General features: G+C 40.2%; 2 protein-coding genes across 6 annotated transcripts in view; both read right to left on the reverse strand.

The window, feature by feature from the left end:
- Window positions 1-20,531, reverse strand: part of LOC109420874 (peroxisomal targeting signal 2 receptor) — a 99,019-nt gene that overhangs the window by 13,956 nt on the left and 64,532 nt on the right. The gene's annotated exons all lie outside the window — the stretch shown is intronic.
- On the reverse strand, window positions 12,745-19,424 carry LOC134288204 (uncharacterized protein K02A2.6-like). Of its 2 annotated transcripts, none has more exons than XM_062852261.1 (2): window positions 18,868-19,424; window positions 12,745-18,121 (listed from the first exon to the last, which is right to left on the reverse strand). In XM_062852261.1, the coding sequence occupies exon 2, from the start codon at window positions 16,642-16,644 to the stop codon at window positions 13,294-13,296; it is 3,351 nt and encodes a 1,116-aa protein (XP_062708245.1). In that variant the 5' UTR covers window positions 16,645-18,121; window positions 18,868-19,424; the 3' UTR covers window positions 12,745-13,293. The 2 variants fall into 2 exon arrangements, with proteins under 2 accessions (XP_062708245.1, XP_062708246.1); XM_062852262.1 differs by having other exon boundaries at window positions 16,094-18,121.

Consider the following 20,531-nt stretch of genomic DNA (forward strand, 5'->3'; position numbering starts at 1 on the left):
GTATAACTTTAATATACACATGTGCTAGTATAACTTCGGTTTACCGAAGCTAGTGTAACCGAGATTTAGTAAATTTTCTCTAGAATTTGTTTTGTTTTGCTTTCATATTTGGAAAAGAAATATAAATATTGCGAACTACGAAATAAATTTATTAACTAAATAACTTTCTAAATAATACAAAATTAGCACTCTCTAATTGTTACCAGAAATCGTCAGGAACAGCGGCTTCAGGTCTCCCAGGATAAGCAGAGCCAGTTTTGTGTTCTTCAGGTCACTTCCACCGCCGTGAATGACCACTTTGCTGCCGGAAGCGGAAGATTGTAATCGATGTATCCACCGGTTCGGTGGCTTCCGTGCCCGGTACAATGCGTCAAGTTTCGGCAGCACGGAAACCGTGGCCACGTACATGAAGTCCCTGCGAGAACCAGTATCTCTATGCCGGTGCCATCATACAGGTTTCCATTTGCTCACTTTATCTGTGGTCGTACTGATCTTTCATTAGAGCATTTCCGCCGATATTCGGGACTGGGGTGTCTTATGGGGAATCGCTGTGCTGTCCGGTCCGGGTACTCACGGAAGTGTCTAAAAACGGGTTTCTTAGCTAACACTGCTTGGCGATAATATTTTGGGGAACTATTTACCTGTCTACCCTATCTGACTTCCAGTTTGCTTATCAATCTGGTAAGTCAACGGTTACAGCACTTCATTCGCTAGTAACAAAAGTGGAAAAAACGTTTTCAGCAAAAGAAATAGCTCTATGCGCCTTTTTAGACATAGAAGGAGCATTTGATAATGCCTCCTATTCATCTATGAAGCGTGCCATGGAGAACAAAAACTTCGACCAATGTATCATACATTGGATTTATACTGTGCTTGCAAAAAGAGAAATCACCTCTGAGCTGGGAAGTTCTTTTATAACAGTAAGGGCAACGAAAGGTTGCCCTCAAGGAGGAGTCCTCTCACCACTATTGTGGTCCTTAGTTGTAGACGATCTTCTAAGAAGCTTGAAGGAAAAAGGTTTCGAAGTTGTGGGCTTTGCAGACGATATAGTCATAATAGTGAGAGGAAAGTATGACGAAACTGTTTCGGAGAGAATGCAAAGGGCCCTAAACTATACACATTCATGGTGTATTAAGGAGGGCCTTAGCATCAACCCGTCAAAAGCCGTAATTGTCCCTTTCACTAGGAGAAGGAAGATCAACCTAAAAGCTTTTCGGCTTGGAGGGATACAAATTCATCCTAGTGATCGAGTCAAATACTTAGGTTTGATACTGGATGCTAAACTGAACTGGAATGCTCAAATTGAGTCCGTGATCGGTAAGGCAACAAGTGCGTTCTGGTTATGCTCCAAAACTATTGGCAGGAAGTGGGGCTTGAAACCAAAAATGATAATGTGGATTTATACTGCCATAATCCGCCCAAAAGTGACGTATGCTTCGTTTGTATGGTGGCCCAAAACAAAAGAGGCTACCACGCAATCAAAGCTTGCGAAAATTCAACGTCTTGCGTCCATTGCTGTTACAGGAGCGATGCGAAGCACTCCATCAAAAGCTTTAGATGCGATTCTCAATCTGCTACCTTTGCACGAGTACGTGCAATTAGAAGCAGAAAAGGAATTGCTGAGACTTGAACGAGTTGAAATGTTTATGCCAGGTGATCTTGTAGGTCACCTGAGCATTTCACAATACTTCCAAAATAGGCCAGTAATGAAAATGATTAAAGACTGGATGAAACCTGTGGAGAACCATGATGTTCCTTACAAGTTGCACGAAACAACTCGTGCAGATTGGGAAGTCGGAGGTCCCACTGTTCGTCAAGGGTCAATCAAATTCTTCACAGATGGCTCAAAAGTTGGAATAAAAACGGGAGCGGGAATCTACGGCCCTGGAATACAAATTTCAGTGGCGATGGGACACTATCCTACGGTGTTTCAAGCAGAGATTCTTGCTATTTTGAAATGCGCAAATATCTGCCTTGAGAGAAAATACAGATACGCAAATATTTGTATTTTCTCAGATAGTCAAGCTGCACTAAAAGCATTGTGCGCTTACAAATGTACTTCAAAGCTTGTCTGGGAATGCATTCTTTCACTGCGCAGGCTGTGCCAAGGGAATTCAGTAAACTTATACTGGGTTCCAGGTCACTGTGGCATTGAAGGAAATGAAATGGCAGACGAGCTTGCTAAAAGTGGTTCCAATTTACAGTTTGCTGGTCCAGAACCATTCTGTGGTATATCAAACTGTACAATTAAAATTGACCTGAAACGCTGGGCTGAGCAGAGGGTGATATCCAATTGGATGGACGTCAAAAATTGCAATCAGTCAAAACGATTTATAACACCAAATGCTTCTAAAACCAAAAAGCTCTTAGAGCTCAACAAGAGAGCTCTATGTACATACACTGGCCTAGTAACTGGACACTGCCCGAGCAGGTATCACTTGAAAAATATTGGCCATATTCAGAGTGATATCTGTCGTTTCTGTAATACGGAACGTGAAACCTCGGAACATCTGCTTTGCAGTTGTGGTGCTTTATACACGCGCAGGCAAAGATTTCTAAATAGTGGTTGCTTGCAACCCAGTGAGATCTGGTCTGCAAAACCTGGGAAGGTCTTGGAGTTTATTAATTCCATTGCACCTGACTGGGAGACGACGCGTCGTGGCAGTAGCTGATTACTTGACACATGGTAATTAGCTGGCTAGATGCGAATATCAAAACGGGACATGCCACAAAAGTTCAGCCTATTGGACGCAGTGGCTTAATTTCCCCAACAGGGGAGGAAAAAAAAAAAAAAAACCTGTTTTTACAACGGACTGCAAGGTAGACGATAGTGAAAGCAGGATTGCCGGTTATGGAACCGGCGTAAAGAACCTCCAGGACTGTTTATTGTTATGAAATTCCTCCTGGCCGTTGGTGATCCAACACGTTTAAATTTTGCTGATTTATTGAATACACTGCATAAAATAATCGCATGTTATTTTTCCGCAGTATAACTTTTTAATATTCGCAAGTATACTTTTTAAACTGAGCAAAGTGTAAATGCAGAGAAAACAAAAATGGTATCAAATAAAATCGTACTAAGTTTTATTTCGTTTTTGATTGACTATCGTTTTTTGTCAATTGTTTTGTCTAACTGTAACTGTAACCGTAACTGAAAGTGATTCCGAAGTGTAAGATATTTTTATGTTATAGTTTTGAAGGACATAATCAATTGATAAACTGCACACCCACTTTACAGCATGTACCAAAAACGACACAAAAAGGGACAGTTACAGTTAGACAAAATAATTGACAAAAACGATTGTAATTATTTTCCCCCTGAGGAAGACACTATCCCCGTGTCGAAACGTCGGATGAATAAAACAACTCGTTTTTTAAATCCCAAGACTGCGTAGCCGTTAATCAATAGAAATAGAAACATCCTTGATTTCTTTGTGTAGGGTATTGGCACAGACAAACAGACGTAACACTCTTCAAAACGACTTGGCACATGCATTTAACGATTAATTTGAATTCCATTTGATTTGCGTGATCGTTCCACCAGAGGCGCTAGTATTCGATTGCTTTGACGTTTTCAAGTGTACACGTTGCTGAAGGATGCAAACGAGTTAGTAATCCTACATTATAGAGATGTGCGGATGCGGCCATTGTGAGCCAATCGAGCAGAGAGAACTGTCAAAGTGTGAGCCAAATGTACATGTTTATCGTTTGTCACGGTGTGTCAAAAACCGTTATTAACAAATAAAAATGTCCACCCAGATGGCACCCGGCATTCGAATGATATACTATTCTAGTATCTCCTCTGAAAATTTGAAAATTTTTCATCGAGGGAAACTAATGTTTTTGTGATTTGAAGATTTTGAGCCTTTTCTTTAGGATTTCCGCTATTAACAAATAAAAATGTACTCCAAACCCGGCATACGATAGGGGCTGTTCATAAACCACGTAGACCAAAATTCAGCCATCTCAGACCCCCCCCCCCTCCCCCCTTTTGAATTTTGAAATTTGTATGGAGCGTAGACTTTGGTCAACCACCCCCCCCCACCCCCCAAAAAGTCTACGGGGTTTATGAACGGCCCCTTAGATATACTATTATAGTACCTCCTCCGAAATTTTGAAAATGTTTTATCGAGGGAAACGAAAGTTTTTACTGTTTGAAGATTTTTTTCTATTTTCATAGAATTAGCTCATATATGGCAATATTGTCATACGGTGCTCTTTATATCATAAACAAATAATAACACTGCTCAACAAAATTTAAAAAAAGTTCGTATTATGAGATGAGAAAAAAAGGACTGGGTTTTGGAACCCTAGAAGTGTCATAGTGAAAGAATTTTCGAAAAATATTGGAACGGGACTTCACAGTTCAAAATCGAAGTTTGAATAGAGAACTTAGGGTGTTCAATTGATATACGCATTAGGGTTTCTAGGGTCACAAACCACTATTATTTTTTTTTCTCATCTCATAACGCGAACTATTGTTGAACGGTGTAATGAGAATCATAAATTCCAAAAGTACAATATTCAAGCAACTTCTCTGAAAATTTGACAACATTTCATTGAGAGGAATGTCAATTACCGTGGTTTGAGAATCTAATTAATATTCCATAGTTCTACCTGCTACGCGAATACAAATAAAAATGTGGCACGCCGTGAGCGTTGATTACATAAACTTTCTAAGAGTTTGAAACCGGTTTTTTATTGTTTTTAAGCACGTTATATGTTGGTATCTTGTCGGGGAATTTGAAAACGTTTATGGTTAAATGAGAGTTAAAGTAAATTAACAGCCAAAGATCTTGGTATTCCTATTTAGGAAGCTTTGTTGATATAACACAGCGCAACATTTTTTTGTCTCAAGAGCAGACTTATGTGTCTCCGAAGGATTTTGGGCCGCTGAATCCGAATCAAGGCTCAAATTTGCTCCAACACGTCACAATTTTGAGCTATACCTCAATTTATAGGGCAAAATATGCGATTTTGGCTTTTTTGACTGCAAGCCTTGAGGCATGGAAATATTTTTTTTAAGCAATCAAAAGGTTAATTGGTCAATTAACATCTAAATTAACGACTCATGTAAAATATTTAGTTTTACCTAATCAAATTTGATAGATTTAAGCATTTTATGTTAGTATGAAAACTTGCATGCAACTTTTGGAGGGTGCCTTGTATGGGAAATACCGTATCTAACATAAATCGCTTAAAACTATCAAATTCGATTTGGTAAAACGGAATATTTTGCATGAGTCTTTAATTTAGATGTTATTTGACCAAATAACCTTTTGATTGCTTAAAAAAATATTTCCATGCTTAATGGCTTGCAGTCAAAAAAGCTCAAAATCGCATATTTTGCCATATAAATTGAGGTATTACTCAAAACTGTGACGTGTTGGAGCAAATCTGAGTGCGGATTCGGATTCAGCGGCCCAAAATCTGTCAGAGACACATAAGTTTGCTCTTGAGACAGACCAAAAGTTAATTTTTGTTACGCTGTGTAATGTTTAAGTTCGAAGTGAACCTAAATGCTAATCGTTTTACTAGCCAGTTACTAACGTGTTTTCCGTGAATATAGAAATATTTCATTTGAATGATGATCAGTAACAACAATTTTAAGCTTTGATTTCAATTTCGTTGGAGATTATGCATACTATCGCTTTGTCTATAAACACGATAAAAACACTTAATGAGTTTTATAACAGTATCGCAAAAAATGTGTTATATAATCAAAGTTTGAGGTGAGTTACAAAATATATATTCATTGCGAGCAATGATTAACGTGGAACGATTCGTCATTGAAATCATCGTCATCATCAAACATATGAAAGCAGTTTTTACATTGAAAACTAAAGTTTTTACAACAAAAATGTATTCACTGTATTCCTCATGAGGAAAGGAAAACAATGAATACATTTTCATAGTCATTGTTTTGATTTACAATGGAAAATTTGCTTTTCAATTTCCGAAAAAAAATGATGACGGATGATTGAGCCATAATATGAGAAATTGAAATAATATTCTATGAAGTTACTACATTTTCAATGCACTTTATCATATCTTATATTTTTAAACCACTGTATTTTGCGATCGTTTCGATGAATGTTGTCAAATTTTCAGAGAAGTTGTTTGAATGGTGTATCTTTGGAATAGTGTTTGTGAAACTTATTCAAGCTTGCTATTTGATGAAAACATTCGCGAAATGATGCGATTTGCTTTCGACAACGAATACGTTTTCACCCATCCTCGCTTTATTCAATCAACCTCCCATACGAGTAGCACACGACCGGACTCAACACTGATCAGCATAGTTGACTCTTCCTTTTCGCCGTTGAGCCGTTGCGTTCTAGCCAAGCATCTCTTTTTATCGCTTCCGATGCTTTTCGACAGCTTATCGCGAAGCATCGTTGGCTGGAAGCTTTATTAGTATGGTATCGGTACATGCGAATGTTGCTTCTGTGTGCGTGTCGAGCGTTCGTGCCGTAGCTTCGCAAACCAACCTATTCAGTATGGTTCGGCTGTTCGGGCGAGCGTGTGGCGGCACAGTCAGATGTGTGCAAAATCGTTTGTGATTTACATCATGTTCGTTTTGCCACCTCTTTGCTGCTGGTCATCGCTGATCAGTGCACAGTTCAATCGCACGCGATAAATATACAGTTGATGAGTTGTGATGAGCACTAGTGAGGTGATAATTTGCATCATTGAACTTATTAATATTTGTTTATGGTTTGAAAAGCCAATGAAACATGAGCTAATTCTATGAAAAGAGGAAATTCTTCAAACTGTAAATACTTTCGTTTCCCTCGATGAAACATTTTCAAATTTTCAGAGGAGATACTAGAATAATGTATCATTCGAATGTCGGCTCCATTTGGGTGGACATTTTTATTTGTTAATAACGGTTTTTGGTACACCGTGTTGTATGAAGGCGTTGTTTAAACGGTATTGCAATCTATATAAATAAATATATAAAAATATATATCTATATAAATAAATATATAAAAATGAGTTTGAAGTTCCTTTGAGGCAACAAAACTCAAGAACGGATGAACCGACCAGCATGAATCTTGCACGGTTTGATCAGTATTCATGATGGCTGTGTTTATATGTACAAAACGTTACGAAAAATCAACTTATAAGAAGAGCAATTGTAAAATTACTGAAAATCTTATTAACGGGGAAGAAATTCAAAACGATCGCAATAAAACCAATCTAGAGTGCGGTGCCTAAATGAGCCCACAACAGTTGTCAAACAAACACAACCAAAATGGCAGTACAACGTCTGCCGGGACAGCTAGTCGATAATAAACATATTACAAATATTTATTTTTACTATCGAGAATTTGATGGCATATATAAATTTAGTAAGAAAATAATATTTAATTAATTCTGCTTTCAAGAGCTTATGCTCATGAGGAAACTTTTGCCGAATCGACATACAGGGGATACTCAAAATAACTGGGACAGGTAAAATTTTCACTTTTCAAAAAATGTTCAACTCGCTGTACCTTTTCGAAAAGGGCATCAAATATTCTCAAAGTTTTACTGTAAGTTCATCAACTAGTTGTGTATTAGTGGTTCAAATTAGGAAAAGATCGGGCCATTCTACATGAAGTTATAAATATTCTCTATATCTCCGGGGGGGGGGGGGGGGGGGGGGGTGCGGGGGCAATAAATAATTCAAGAAATTCAAAAAATTTAAACTAGAGTCGCCAAAAGCCAAAAATGTCTTAACAAAACCGATGAGTTTCATGATTTTGCCTAATTGTTTGGGAAATTTTTCATCAAACACGTTTATTATTTTCCCTGCACCGAAGTGATTTATCCAGGACCTCCTCTAGAGCTTTCTACGGGATTCCTTCAGGAATTCCAGTAAGGTTTTGTCCTGTGATTCCTCAGCAATTTTTTCCAGGAATTGTTCAAGCGATCTCAAATGGAATTTCACTATGGATTTGCTTAATGATTCCTCTTGGGATTCACTCGAAGAATTCTTCTGGACATATTCGCAATACCCACTTCAAAATATGACAGCTCGGAGTCCACCTTCCAGCCCTAAAATTTGGCTGGATGGTCAAAGACTTTTCTTTAACATATTGACAAAACAAGCAAAAGGTAGAAAGGTTTTTGATGTATTAAATTACCATTTTCAAGTTGTAGTAAATTTAAAAATAAAACCTTGTGAACTGTTTGAAACTTTTGGTTTTTTGAAAGAGTTGAAGCCTAACTATAATTTCCAATTTCAAGTAGTGCTGAGAAAAAAATAGAAATAGACAGGATTGCACACCAACTCAAATAAATGTTGGAAACATTCTGAGAAGTTTACATTGAAACTTTCTTGGTGTGTAAACATTGCCTAGATAAGCAACTTTGCATACATAATTTCTTCTTTTTATCTAGACTGCCTTTTGAAAAGGGCTAGTAAAAATGTATACAGGTTGAACTCGATTATCCAGGATTCGATTATCCGGAATTTTAGACTCGATTATCCGGGTTTAGACTGTTCAATTGAAACGAGCATTTCACTTGCAAACGCCTCAGACATGTTTAGTTCAATGAAATTGAAGATTTGTTTACACTCAGCAAATGACTTGAGTGTCCACTTGAATGCTTTTGAATGCATCTCATTTGAAGCAAATGCTTACATTGTTCAACTCGTACGGTGTGTAAGAAAACCGAATTGATTTTATCCCGCTTTACTTATGACTTGAATGCAACTCACATGAATCGCGGGTTTAGACGATACAAGTGAGATGATTTCGTTTAACCCTTCTAGGATGTTCAGCTGACGTCGTAATGCGCGTAGATAGTAGACTTAAACCAAATGCGTATTAGTATGGGACAAACATCAAACTCTCGCTCCAGTTGACTTTTTCGATTCCATTTAGGTCTCATATGAACTGTACAAAATTTCAGCGCAATCGGTGAAAGTATAATTAAGCGCAAGTGGTTCAAAGTTTACATAGGATTTACTATGGGAAAAGTTACACTTTCAGATAAAAATTCCCGGAGGTCGCCCCTTGTCTCCTTAATTTAAATCGATCAACGCTACTTGTAGAAAAATCATTAATGAAACTTTCCTCCGAAGACCGCAAAACAATTAGATGCTTGTGGAAAAAGTTATTGATTTATTACCGATTAGTGATCCAACGAACGGCTTTTTTGTTTTGTTTTATCAGCAGCACTGCTGCTGCCGTTGCTGCATGGGGTGGCGGGTGGCATCACCACCCCCAGAAACAGCAGCAGCCAAGGCAGCAGATACAGTGCTGCTGATAAAACAAAACAAAAAGCCGTTCGTCGGATTACTAATCGGTAATAAATCAATAACTTTTTCCGCAAGCATCCAATTGTTTTTCGTTCTTCGGAAGAAAGTTTCATAAATGATTTTTCTACAAGAAGCGTTGATCGATTTGAATTAAGGAGACAAGGGGCGACCTCTGGGATTTTTTGTTTGAAAGTGCAACTTTTCCCATAGTAAATCCTATGTAAACTTTGAACCGCTTGCTCTAAATTATAGTTTCACCGATTGCGCTGAAATTTTGTAGAGTTCATATGGGACCTAAATGGGATCTAAAAAGTCGACTGGAGCGAGGATTTATTTTTTCCATACAAGCGTGTCCTATACTAATGCGTATAATTCGTTGCAAAACTAGACAAACCAAATCAGTCATGTACCAACAACAACGTGACAAGGCAGTTACAGTTGAAGCTTTACTTGGCAACTAGCGCCACCTAGTGGCGAAATCACCAATTTATTGTTGAATCACCAGATTGCTCTTGACTTCCTGAAGAACTTTGCTGAAGACGGCTCTTTTCAATCTTCTCTGGATTTCGAGATAGCGGAGTTTGAAGCTTTACTTGACAACTAGCACCACTTAGCGGCGAGATCACCAACTAAGGACTGTTCAATTTACAAAACGGACAACTTTACAAGGCTATAAAAAGAAGACACGTAGTTCAAATTTAATCACCCTTGCTTCGATGTTCAGTACATCATCTATCATTATAGTGAACATTTTTGAATCGAATAAAAATAGTTTTGTTTTATAGAAAATCGGCCAGGTGTTAAATAATGTGAATTTTTCGATTGTTGAAAATTGAAAATATATATAAAATTACTGTTCACATATGGTATATCGTTTTTAATACCAGAAAAGTATGTGCCATGCTGCAGCAGCATGAGTAATAATCATTCTGGCAAAATTTAAACTCAATCGGAAAATTAAGTGTTGAGATATTAAAGTCTGAAGTAAGATTCGATTTTTTCAATAAAATTCAATTGTAAAGCAAAAAAGGGCATGAAAATATTAAATAATCAATTTTTATGCATCCAGTCGAAAGTGGGAATAATGTGGTTTTAAATGCAGAAAACTGATTCTTAATAGCATTGCTGGTTTGGTTATTGTGCGCTATTGCAGACACAGTAATCAAAACGGTTTCGTTTTTTAAAGGTTCTTACAAATAACAATGCAACCTAATGCAAATTTTGCATAAAAATAATGTTGGAAATGAAATCTTTGCATCCGATTATTATTAAATAAGGTGTACAATAACGTAGGACCAACTTTGCTGAAAATAATAATAACAAGATTCGCTAGAGTCGAAAATCTGCATCAATGGAGCAAAAAGAATGTTTTTTTTTTAATATGGCCATCCTTATGGATTGAATTTTTGATGAAAAATGCAATTATAAGTATTTTATTCTTCTGTATCATTCAAAGAGCAATATTCTACTACTCTGGACAAATTTTTAGCCGAATCCGTGATGTTATTGCAGCACAGGACTTAAATGAACATTTTTTCATAATTTCTATGAAAACAAGGCAACTCACTATATCAAGCCGGAGACTGCTTGGTGCATTATTACTGACCAACTATTATTTAAGCCTTACCTTTAGTAGAATAGTATAAGATTCCAATATTGGAAACTTCATGAAAATGTGCATATCAAGTATGTTGAAAGTTATGTCGAATTTTGAGAATGGGTTTTTATTGATCTTTTACGAAAACCGCTTCAGTTACACAATAAAGAACATTTTGCTTAATGTTTTATTTGTCCTACATTTGAGAATAGCTATAGAAAGTTATGCAAAAAACTGATAATGATTTTATTGAAAAATAAAGAAAGATATCGCACAAGCAAGTTGTCCGTTTAATAAATTGAACAGTCCTTAATTGTTGTTTCACCAGATTGCCCTTGACTTCCTGAAAAACTTTGCCGAAGACGACACTTTTCTATCTGCTCTTGATCTCGAGATTGCGGAGTTTGAAGCTTTACTTGACAACTAGAGCCACCTAGGTGGGCTGTTCGGGCTCGTTTGGAAGTTGACCATCAAACTTCTTTTCCCGATCAGCCTAGATAGCTGTGTAGTGTCGGTAGCGCGTAGCGGTTGTCTCAATTGGCTAAGAATAACACTACGGATCGCCTGATCCAGTGGTAAGAGTCCACTAAACAGGTGACCCCTAATTCATGGTGTTATGCGGCTTTATGCTTACCGTGCCAAAGAATGAATGGTTAGGGGGGTCTAATAAAAACCTAACTACAAACGGAGCCTGTGGAGTACTAGGGCGCCCTCCACAGTATTCTTCCCTTACTGCGCTAACCGGAGCAATGGTGCAGTTGACCTTGTGTTTCTCCGAGATAATCTGCTATCCTTCTTAAGCCTCAACTGCGAGGCTCAATAAGGGTGGGATTATTAGTATGTTGTTTATTAGTTTTAATTATAACCTATATGGCTCTTCGCATTATGCGTTCTTCACAGTGTCCTCTGTGTATGTTCGTCTCTGGCGCTCTTCAATCGATACCGAATTGGTTTTTATCGCTGCTCTTTTTTCTTGTGTTGTGATTGTAAGAGTTTGATCGTGCCTAGTTTGGGTAGTGGCTATGGTTATGACAGCTCAGATCAATCTTCAGCATAAAAGAACAGCTTTGGTCCAAGAACCTTACTTTCGTAGGGAGGATTTCTATGTAGATGTAATGTTTTAATTAACACCAATATGGTTTCGCATTTTGCGTTTGACCCGATGTTTGCTACTTTCAGTAAAATTGAAATGACAGTCTTGCGTGTCATGCCTCGAGCCCCAAAATGTTTTGATAATACTACTTGTTTGCAGCCTTGCCATTCCCAAATCTTGGTGGGATTATACTGTCAAGTTTATTCCGTAAGTGGATAATGTCTTCGTATGAAGATCAAATTTATCAATTTGACCTCTTTCATTGCACGCTTTGTCGAGCATCACACCCGTGATGTTTTTCTAGCAAACATGCCTCTCCATGGGAACCAACATGCTTACCAAAATGGAAAGTCCACTGTGATTTGTTTACACAATGTTGTTTACGATATCGGAAACGCATTCATTCAAAAATAATTTTGTTTGGGTGTTTTCTCGGATTTCCAGGATACTTTTGAACACGAACCTTTCGATTCCATATTGGAAGCCGCATGGATTGTCCTATTTATCTTTCAATGATTTCCAATTGGATTTACCAAATGCTCAAAAACCAACATCTCATCTCGGCATTACGTCAAGCAGCGATTAGGAAATTGAGTGTTTGTGGATGCCCCCATGCGGGAGTCTTGCCATGACTTTTGAAGTATCTCGTAGCAGAAACGCAATTGAGATAACTCAATGTGGGTTTCCTACTTATGATTTTGTCCATCACAAGCCTCAATAGGCTGCTTCATTTGTATATCTTAGCTGAGAATCCGACTGTGGAACTTTGAATCATTTGATATGTAACTACCCAGTGTCGTCGTCCCGCTCCACGTTTTCCATCGCTTCGCGTCGGGTGCCGCTTGTTCGGCTGCTGCCGCTAGAGTGCCGGCCGAAAGTAGCTGGGCTTCTCTAGTGCTGCACGAGAGCGGTGGCCGTCGTCGAGATCAGCCGACTTCCAAGTGCCGCTCGCTCTGCTGCTGCCTCTCGTTCTGCTGCTGCCGCTCGTTCTGCTGCTGCCGCTCGGTCTGCTGCTGTTGCTGGAGCTGTTGCGCCTTTGAAATCCGTTGCAAGAATGATCCTCTCAGAGACGGGCACCTGTATTTATATTTGCGTAGAGGTACCCCTGTTTTTTTTCAAAAGCAATCTGATTGGTGGACGGAATCGACCAATGATGGACAAGCTGTTTCGGATAGGTGTGTGGTTCGACAGTTCGACCAAGCAAAGCGGATTGCTAATAGTCGCCCTTATGGTTGATTTGTTGTATTAGGAATTTCTTTCATTCATCTTTTTAACAATCAATTTTCATTTAATTTTACTTAGGTTTATTGCTCATTTCCTTTATCTCTACATGTCATCTCACCTCCACACTTATTCAAAAATTGTATACAGCAACATCTCATCGAATCTCTTAGGTTTTCGTAGTTGGCGCTTTGGTCGCTCGTTACAAGCAATAATTGGCTGTCCATTGCTTTGTCCGAAACTTCCTTCGTCACGCGTCTCTGATATTGATTTGCCACCAGGATGTTGATACATAGAAGTTGTGATCATATCCTGATTATCTGCTGCGGGCAACTCTGCAGAAAATAGAACAGAAATTTTGAAAACGTGAAGGAAAACAAATATTATTGATTTCTTACCCAATGAAGAGTCCCAATCCATACTTGAATTATTTTCAACGTTTGTTTCTTCGAGCAAATCTTCAATTCGTTTGGCATCTGCTACGTTTCTAGAGAAAAGGACACCTCGATCGCTGCGAACTACTATTTTTGCCCCGTCTCTTGCTACAATTGTAAACTTTTCGCTGCCAAAGTTTGGGTCGGATTTGAAACGTCTCATCTGAGTCAAAAACACTCTGTCCCCCACGTTCAAATCAGATGGCCTGGCACCGCGTTTCGCATCTGCATATTGCTTGCTTACCAACTTGGACATGGCATCCTTTTCGCTAATGTCCTGCCGGTCGATGGTATCTGATGTGCCTGGCCACATGCAAGGAAATGTGCCTCTGAACTTTCTTCCTACTAAAAGCTCGAACGGGGTGACGCCCAATCTCGAAAGAGGCCTTATCTTGTTATGCACATGTACGTAGTTATCAAGAGCTTGCTTCCAGTCCACATTATCCAGTTTGGCCGCTGCTAACGCCTTTTTGATGCCTTCATTTTGTCTTTCCACAGCACCGTTGGTCTGTGGACTCAGTGGGATCGATTTTCGAATTTTGATGCCTTTTTCTTCCCAGGTTTTGACGAATTTGGAGCTTTGAAAAGGGGGACCATTGTCACTTTGCAAAATCAACGGATAACCCCAATTCAGGAAAACTTTGTTCAAGGCTGTGTTCGTAGTTTCTGCGTCCATAGATTTCATTTCAATGACGTGGAGGTAACGTGAATACGTATCCACTATCACCAGAAATTCTCCAGTCCCAAAGCATTTATCGGTGAAGAAGTCAATTTGAAGGACTTCCCAGGGGCCGCTTGGGAGATCTCTGCTGCTCAGTGGTATCGGTCGATTTCTTTTAGACAATCGCAGACACGTTTCACATTGCTTTAAGCGATCTTCCACATCTTTACTGAGTCCTGGCCACCAGAAGAAGTCCCTCAAAATTCTTTTTGTGGAACCTACTCCAAGGTGCCCTTGATGAGCAGAATCAATTGCCTTTTGCCGCAGAGTACTGGGGAGTACAATCTGATCGTTTCGATACAGCAAGGATCCAAAAACGTGTAGCTCTTTCGCTTGGCATTCGAAACGTCGCAAATCAGTTTCCCAAAATCCGGTTTTGATCGCAGTTTTCACTCGACGTATCTCTTCGTTATCTTGTGCGTGAGACTCAATATCGTTCAGCGATATTTCGAGCTTGCCCGTGTCCAGGAAGTACAGCAAATGTTTCTCGTCCGCATCGTCAAAAGATTTCGCTGTTTGGGATCTTTCAACAAGTCTAGAAAGCGCATCCGCTACATTTGTTTCGCCCGGTACTCGTTTAACATCGAATCGATATGGCTGTAGTCTCAGCGCCCAAGCCTCTGCCCTCGAGACAGCTCTTTTGCCGATACGATGCAAACCTCCGAAAATGTACTCATTAGACTCGGCATCCGTTCTTACTGTGAAATTGAGGCTCAACAAATACATAGAAAAACGCTCTATTCCCCACACCATTGCCAAAGCTTCTCGTTGTGTCTGCGGATACCTTTGTTCCGTCTCCGATAGCGTCTTGGACGCGCATCCAATCACTCTCGGTACCGATTTGGCGTCAAATTGCACCAGCACTGCTCCCAAGCCGTAGGGCGATGCATCCACGTATATTTCCGTTCTATCGTCCTTGTTGAAATATCCCAATTTGGTGATAACGTTCAGGGCATCGTTTTTCAGGTACTCGAACTCATTTTGAAGTTCCTGGTTCCAATAAAAATGTACTGCTTTGGCCAGTTCTCGGAGCCTTTGAGTTTTATCCGCACGATTGTGAATAAAACGATCCACAAAGTTAATTAATCCCAAAAAACTTTTAACCTCGCCAATAGTTTCAGGATTTCTAAACCCTTTTATGGCTGCAATTTTGTCGTCTGAAACCATCCATCCTTCAGAAGAGATCGTGTTTCCTATGAAATTGACGGACTGCTTGCCAAAAACACATTTTTCTTCGTTTATCTTGACGTTATGGTTTTTTAGGCATGCCATGACCTTCGCTAGATTTTCATCGTGTTCCTCCTTTGTCCGTCCCGATACCATAATATCGTCCAGATAGTTTACGGTCCCTTTACATCCGGCCAATACAACGGTCTGCAGCGCCTCCTGGAAGATGTCCGGCGCATTACATAGACCGAATGGGAGTCGCCGATATCGGTACATTTGATCACCAGCAAAGAAGTTCGTAAGATGGCGTGAATCTTCATTCAACTCCACGTGGAAAAATGCGCTTGACAGATCGATGGTTGAAAACCACTGCGCTCCGTGAAGCTCTAGAAGAATGGACTCAAACGTCGGCATTTTAAAGGGCGTTCTGTAAATACACCGATTAGGTCCTCTGAGGTCTGTTACTAGGCGGATATCGTTTTTTCCTTTAGGAACGACCAATAACGACGAGCAAAATGATCGGTCCATATCGGTTGTAACTGCTTCGATTATACCAGCAGATAAGAGGTCCTGTAGCTTTTTCTTAGTGAGGTCTTTGTATACAGCCGGTATGTGGGTGTAGACATTACGGGAAGGAGGCATGGTCTTGTCGTAGCATAATGAAACTGGAGGTATTCCGAATTTTGGAAACTCTTCGGTGTGGTTCTGTACTTGGTAGCAAAACGCGTTGAGTTCGCATTTCCATGGGTAGTTCATATGGAGATCATTAACTGGAACATTTAAACCCACATCCAGAACGCTGTATCGTATGGCCGTATTAAATCCCAATAGAGATCGAACCTCGTCAATAACATAAAATTTTTCGATTGAAACTGGTCTGTCTTCAGAAACAATCAATTCGGCCGAAAAGTTCGCAACTACCTTTACTTCACCATCAGAAGCATAAGCCTTGAGCCTCTTGTCCGAAGAATACTCCAACGCGAGTATGCTGTCCTTACTGTCTGAATTGGACAGAATTCGCTCAAAATCCTGCTTCGTGACAGTGTTAACTTGGGCCCCTGAATCAATGAAAAATTTCACAGGTGTTTTCGCCACAAGGGCGTCGATGTAAGCCGTGCTTTCGGTAACGATTCTCTGAATAACACGTGACGACCTCATTTGCTTTAAAGTGCTGTTGCCGTCGGATGTATCTGACGTTTTATTTACAATCCTTTGTGTAGTCTGGAAGCAGTAAATTCATTCATTTTTTAAGAGTTCTTGCATAGATTTTGAAAAGAAAAAAATATAGCATGAAGAAACTGTTCTCATATTTGAAATAGTTATTTGCTTAACGAATTCATTTATTTGCATCAAATAATAAAAGAATGCTCAAAAAAAAAACTCAAATTATGACGAAACGTCTTCAACTTCTCGTACCTCATCTTTCATGTCTCCTGCATCCTCGATAGCTGCAATCTTGGAGTTAACCGCTTCCTCGCGGAGTTCATTTCGACGCTTGCGAGATCCAGATGGTCCCGCTTGACCTACCGCTTCCGAACATACCCGTGCGATATGGCCCACTTTACCGCAATTACGGCAAACTTTTTGGATCACTGGACATTGATTGGGATGATGGTAAATGCTGCCGCAACGCCAACAGTTATTACCACTTCCATGCACTCGGTTATGTTGAAATCCGCGATTGGGCAATCCACGACCTCGTCCTCGGTATGATCCATGTCGTCCCCTGAGTCCGAACCGCCAGTTTTCGGAAAAGTTAGATCTGTAGTTGTTCTGAGTTTGCCGGGGTTGCTGCGAGAAAGCTGCGATCGTTTTACACTCCTGTTGGCTGTGGCTACGCTGAAATTCTTCCTCATTTGCTTTCTCAAGCTCTCTATCTCTCACCAGATCAATCAGGTCCTTCATCGATCCCTGTCTTACCCAATTCCGATGGGCAAGAACTCGGACCCTGGCATCCAAAGCACCTTTCGTGATGACGCGCACAACGGCCTCCATTTCCTCTTCGTCGGTGTAATTACACAACTTGGCAGCAGTTCCCACACGCCTGACGAACTGGATGCTTTGTTCTGAAGGGGCTTGTGCCATGTTCATCAGTTTGCCCCTCTGTGCTAGGATGTATGTTCGTGAGCCAAAATATTCGTCAAGACGCTCCATGGCATTGGAGAAAGGGTTCGTGATCTCACTAGACATCTCTGGAACGGACACCGTTGTTTGATAAATTTCACGCAGCTTCGGTCCCGCTTTTACTTTGAAAAGCCCGAACAAAGTGAGCTCATCGGTAGCGTTAATTAGTCTGATGGAGGAAATGAATGTGTCCTTCCAATACTCGTATGCGCGTTTATCGATTTCACTCTCTCCCTCCGATGGAGTGCATTCAGGTATATTGATCGTACTCAATGTCCAGCTGCTCATGGTCGTCAGCAAACTCACGTCGTTTCTCGGGACCGCCGGTTCATCGCGATTTTCAGACATCTTATCAACAGTCATCACATCGGTATCGTCCTCAGAGAAATCCTCCTCGCAATCAGTTTGCTTGTCTAAAACTGATTCTTCGAGCCGAGCAATGCGAGCCCGCAATGATTCATTTTCATCAAGGGCAGCTCGCAATCGCTTTTTCATAGTCGATTTCGATTCTCTGAAAATCAACAATTGAAAATAAAAATTAAGGTTTGTTCGGGTTTCAAATTCTGATTATCAATATTTTCTGTATCGATGTCAAATAAAATCTAGACCAAATAAAAAAAATATTTCACTAACAAAACTTGGCTTGGGCTATATTTTCTTTTCTAAACGTCGTAACTCGATCGTTGTTTGAAAGTAACAACTGAGCACTGATCAAATTCGATTCTAATCAAACATTTCATCCTATTTTCCAAAACTGTTATCATGATTCTCATTTCAATTATTATTTTTTTTTTTTTAGAATGTTTGCCAGTATGTACTAACTTTGTAATTGATCGTTCTTTGTTCGCAGTCGTATGGCCGTTTTGTTTTTTTTAAGCTTGCTCTGCGTTCGTCTATTTCCACCGAAAAATTCATTTCAATCAGGAAATCATTAAGCTCTCCCCGTCTACTTCCACCGGCGAGGCCTTCACGAAAAAATCAATTTGTATTATAAGCTTGCATCGTGATCGCCCATCTCCGTCGAACACCAAGCTCTGTCCAAATATTCCGCCTATTTCCATCGGAATATCGAAAACGGTAACAGTTGCACTCTCCGTCCATCTCCACCGAAGAGGCAATAAATTTATTTCGTATTTGGCTCTCCTTGCTTGCATCGTGATCGTCTATCTCCACCGAACACCAAGGCAATTGCAAAACATTTCGTCCATTTCCGCCGAAATATTTGTCGTGGTATCATTTCACTCACTTCATACTCACCTCACAACGTGGATGACTGCGCCATTGTCGTCGTCCCGCTCCACGTTTTCCATCGCTTCGCGTCGGGTGCCGCTTGTTCGGCTGCTGCCGCTAGAGTGCCGGCCGAAAGTAGCTGGGCTTCTCTAGTGCTGCACGAGAGCGGTGGCCGTCGTCGAGATCAGCCGACTTCCAAGTGCCGCTCGCTCTGCTGCTGCCTCTCGTTCTGCTGCTGCCGCTCGTTCTGCTGCTGCCGCTCGGTCTGCTGCTGTTGCTGGAGCTGTTGCGCCTTTGAAATCCGTTGCAAGAATGATCCTCTCAGAGACGGGCACCTGTATTTATATTTGCGTAGAGGTACCCCTGTTTTTTTTCAAAAGCAATCTGATTGGTGGACGGAATCGACCAATGATGGACAAGCTGTTTCGGATAGGTGTGTGGTTCGACAGTTCGACCAAGCAAAGCGGATTGCTAATAGTCGCCCTTATGGTTGATTTGTTGTATTAGGAATTTCTTTCATTCATCTTTTTAACAATCAATTTTCATTTAATTTTACTTAGGTTTATTGCTCATTTCCTTTATCTCTACACCCAGTTTTTACGCAACTGCGTTTCCGAGTACTCGGTAAACACTTGATTAAGTGAAACTGACCTAAGAAGCCTGAATCTTCAGGATGTTCTGTTGTTCTGAACCCGTTGTGGCAAGTAGCTATAGGCTTACTTTACGCTTTATGCGTTTTCTACAGTGCCCTTTTCAGGGCGCTGTTTGAACCCGTTGTGGTACGCTTATGCGATTATATCGACCCTATTCCCTTACCTTCCCTTTCCCTATCCCATCCCTTATTCCTCCCTTCGCTCTCCCTCAGGTAAATGATGAATAGGCTCGTATTCATGGCGATGGCACAAATTTCCCAAATGGAGGAGCCGACCTACTGATACCTGATACCTGATACCACCTAGCGGCGAAACCACCAACTAATTATTGAATCACCAGATTGCTCTTGACATCCTGAAGAACTTTGCCGAAGGCGACAGTTTTCTATCTGCTCTGGATCTCGAGATAGCGGAGTTTGAAATTTTAGTTGACAACTAGCGCCACCTAGCGGCGAAATCACAAACTAATTGTTGAATCACCAGATTGTTTTTGACCTACACACTAAGATCAGCTCGGTATTTTTCCAATGTCTTTACTGAGTTCTCAACAGCAGATTTAACTCGGAACGCTCGGTTGTTTCTTTTGCAGATATTCTGTAAATGTGTTACCGAGCTCAGCTAACAAACTGTCAAAAGTTGCTGATGCACTGTAAATATCGTTACTGGTGAACGATAAATACGATTACCGAGTGTACCGAGATAAATCTGCTGTTGCAAACTCAGTAAAAAGATGGGAAAAATACTGAGTTCAGTGAAAAAATTACTGAGCTGGAACATCTGAATCTTAGTGTGTAGTGAACAGATTTGCCGAAGACAGCGTTGTTCCAAATAAAGTAGATCTTGAGATATCGCATGTGATAACTTATGAGTGCTTCTACTGGCGAGTGTACATAGTAACCACTTTTACATAGCGCCTCTATCGGCCGAATGGCCAACTAAGTGGATGATAGTTGGCATTGTGTGGTAGATCTATTCTAATACTCAGGGATGGGAACACTCACTTTCAAAGAGTTACACTCACTTGCTTTTTTCTCAGCT

This window comes from Aedes albopictus, chromosome 2 (assembly GCF_035046485.1).
Source record: "Aedes albopictus strain Foshan chromosome 2, AalbF5, whole genome shotgun sequence".
Classification (NCBI taxonomy): domain Eukaryota; kingdom Metazoa; phylum Arthropoda; class Insecta; order Diptera; family Culicidae; genus Aedes; species Aedes albopictus.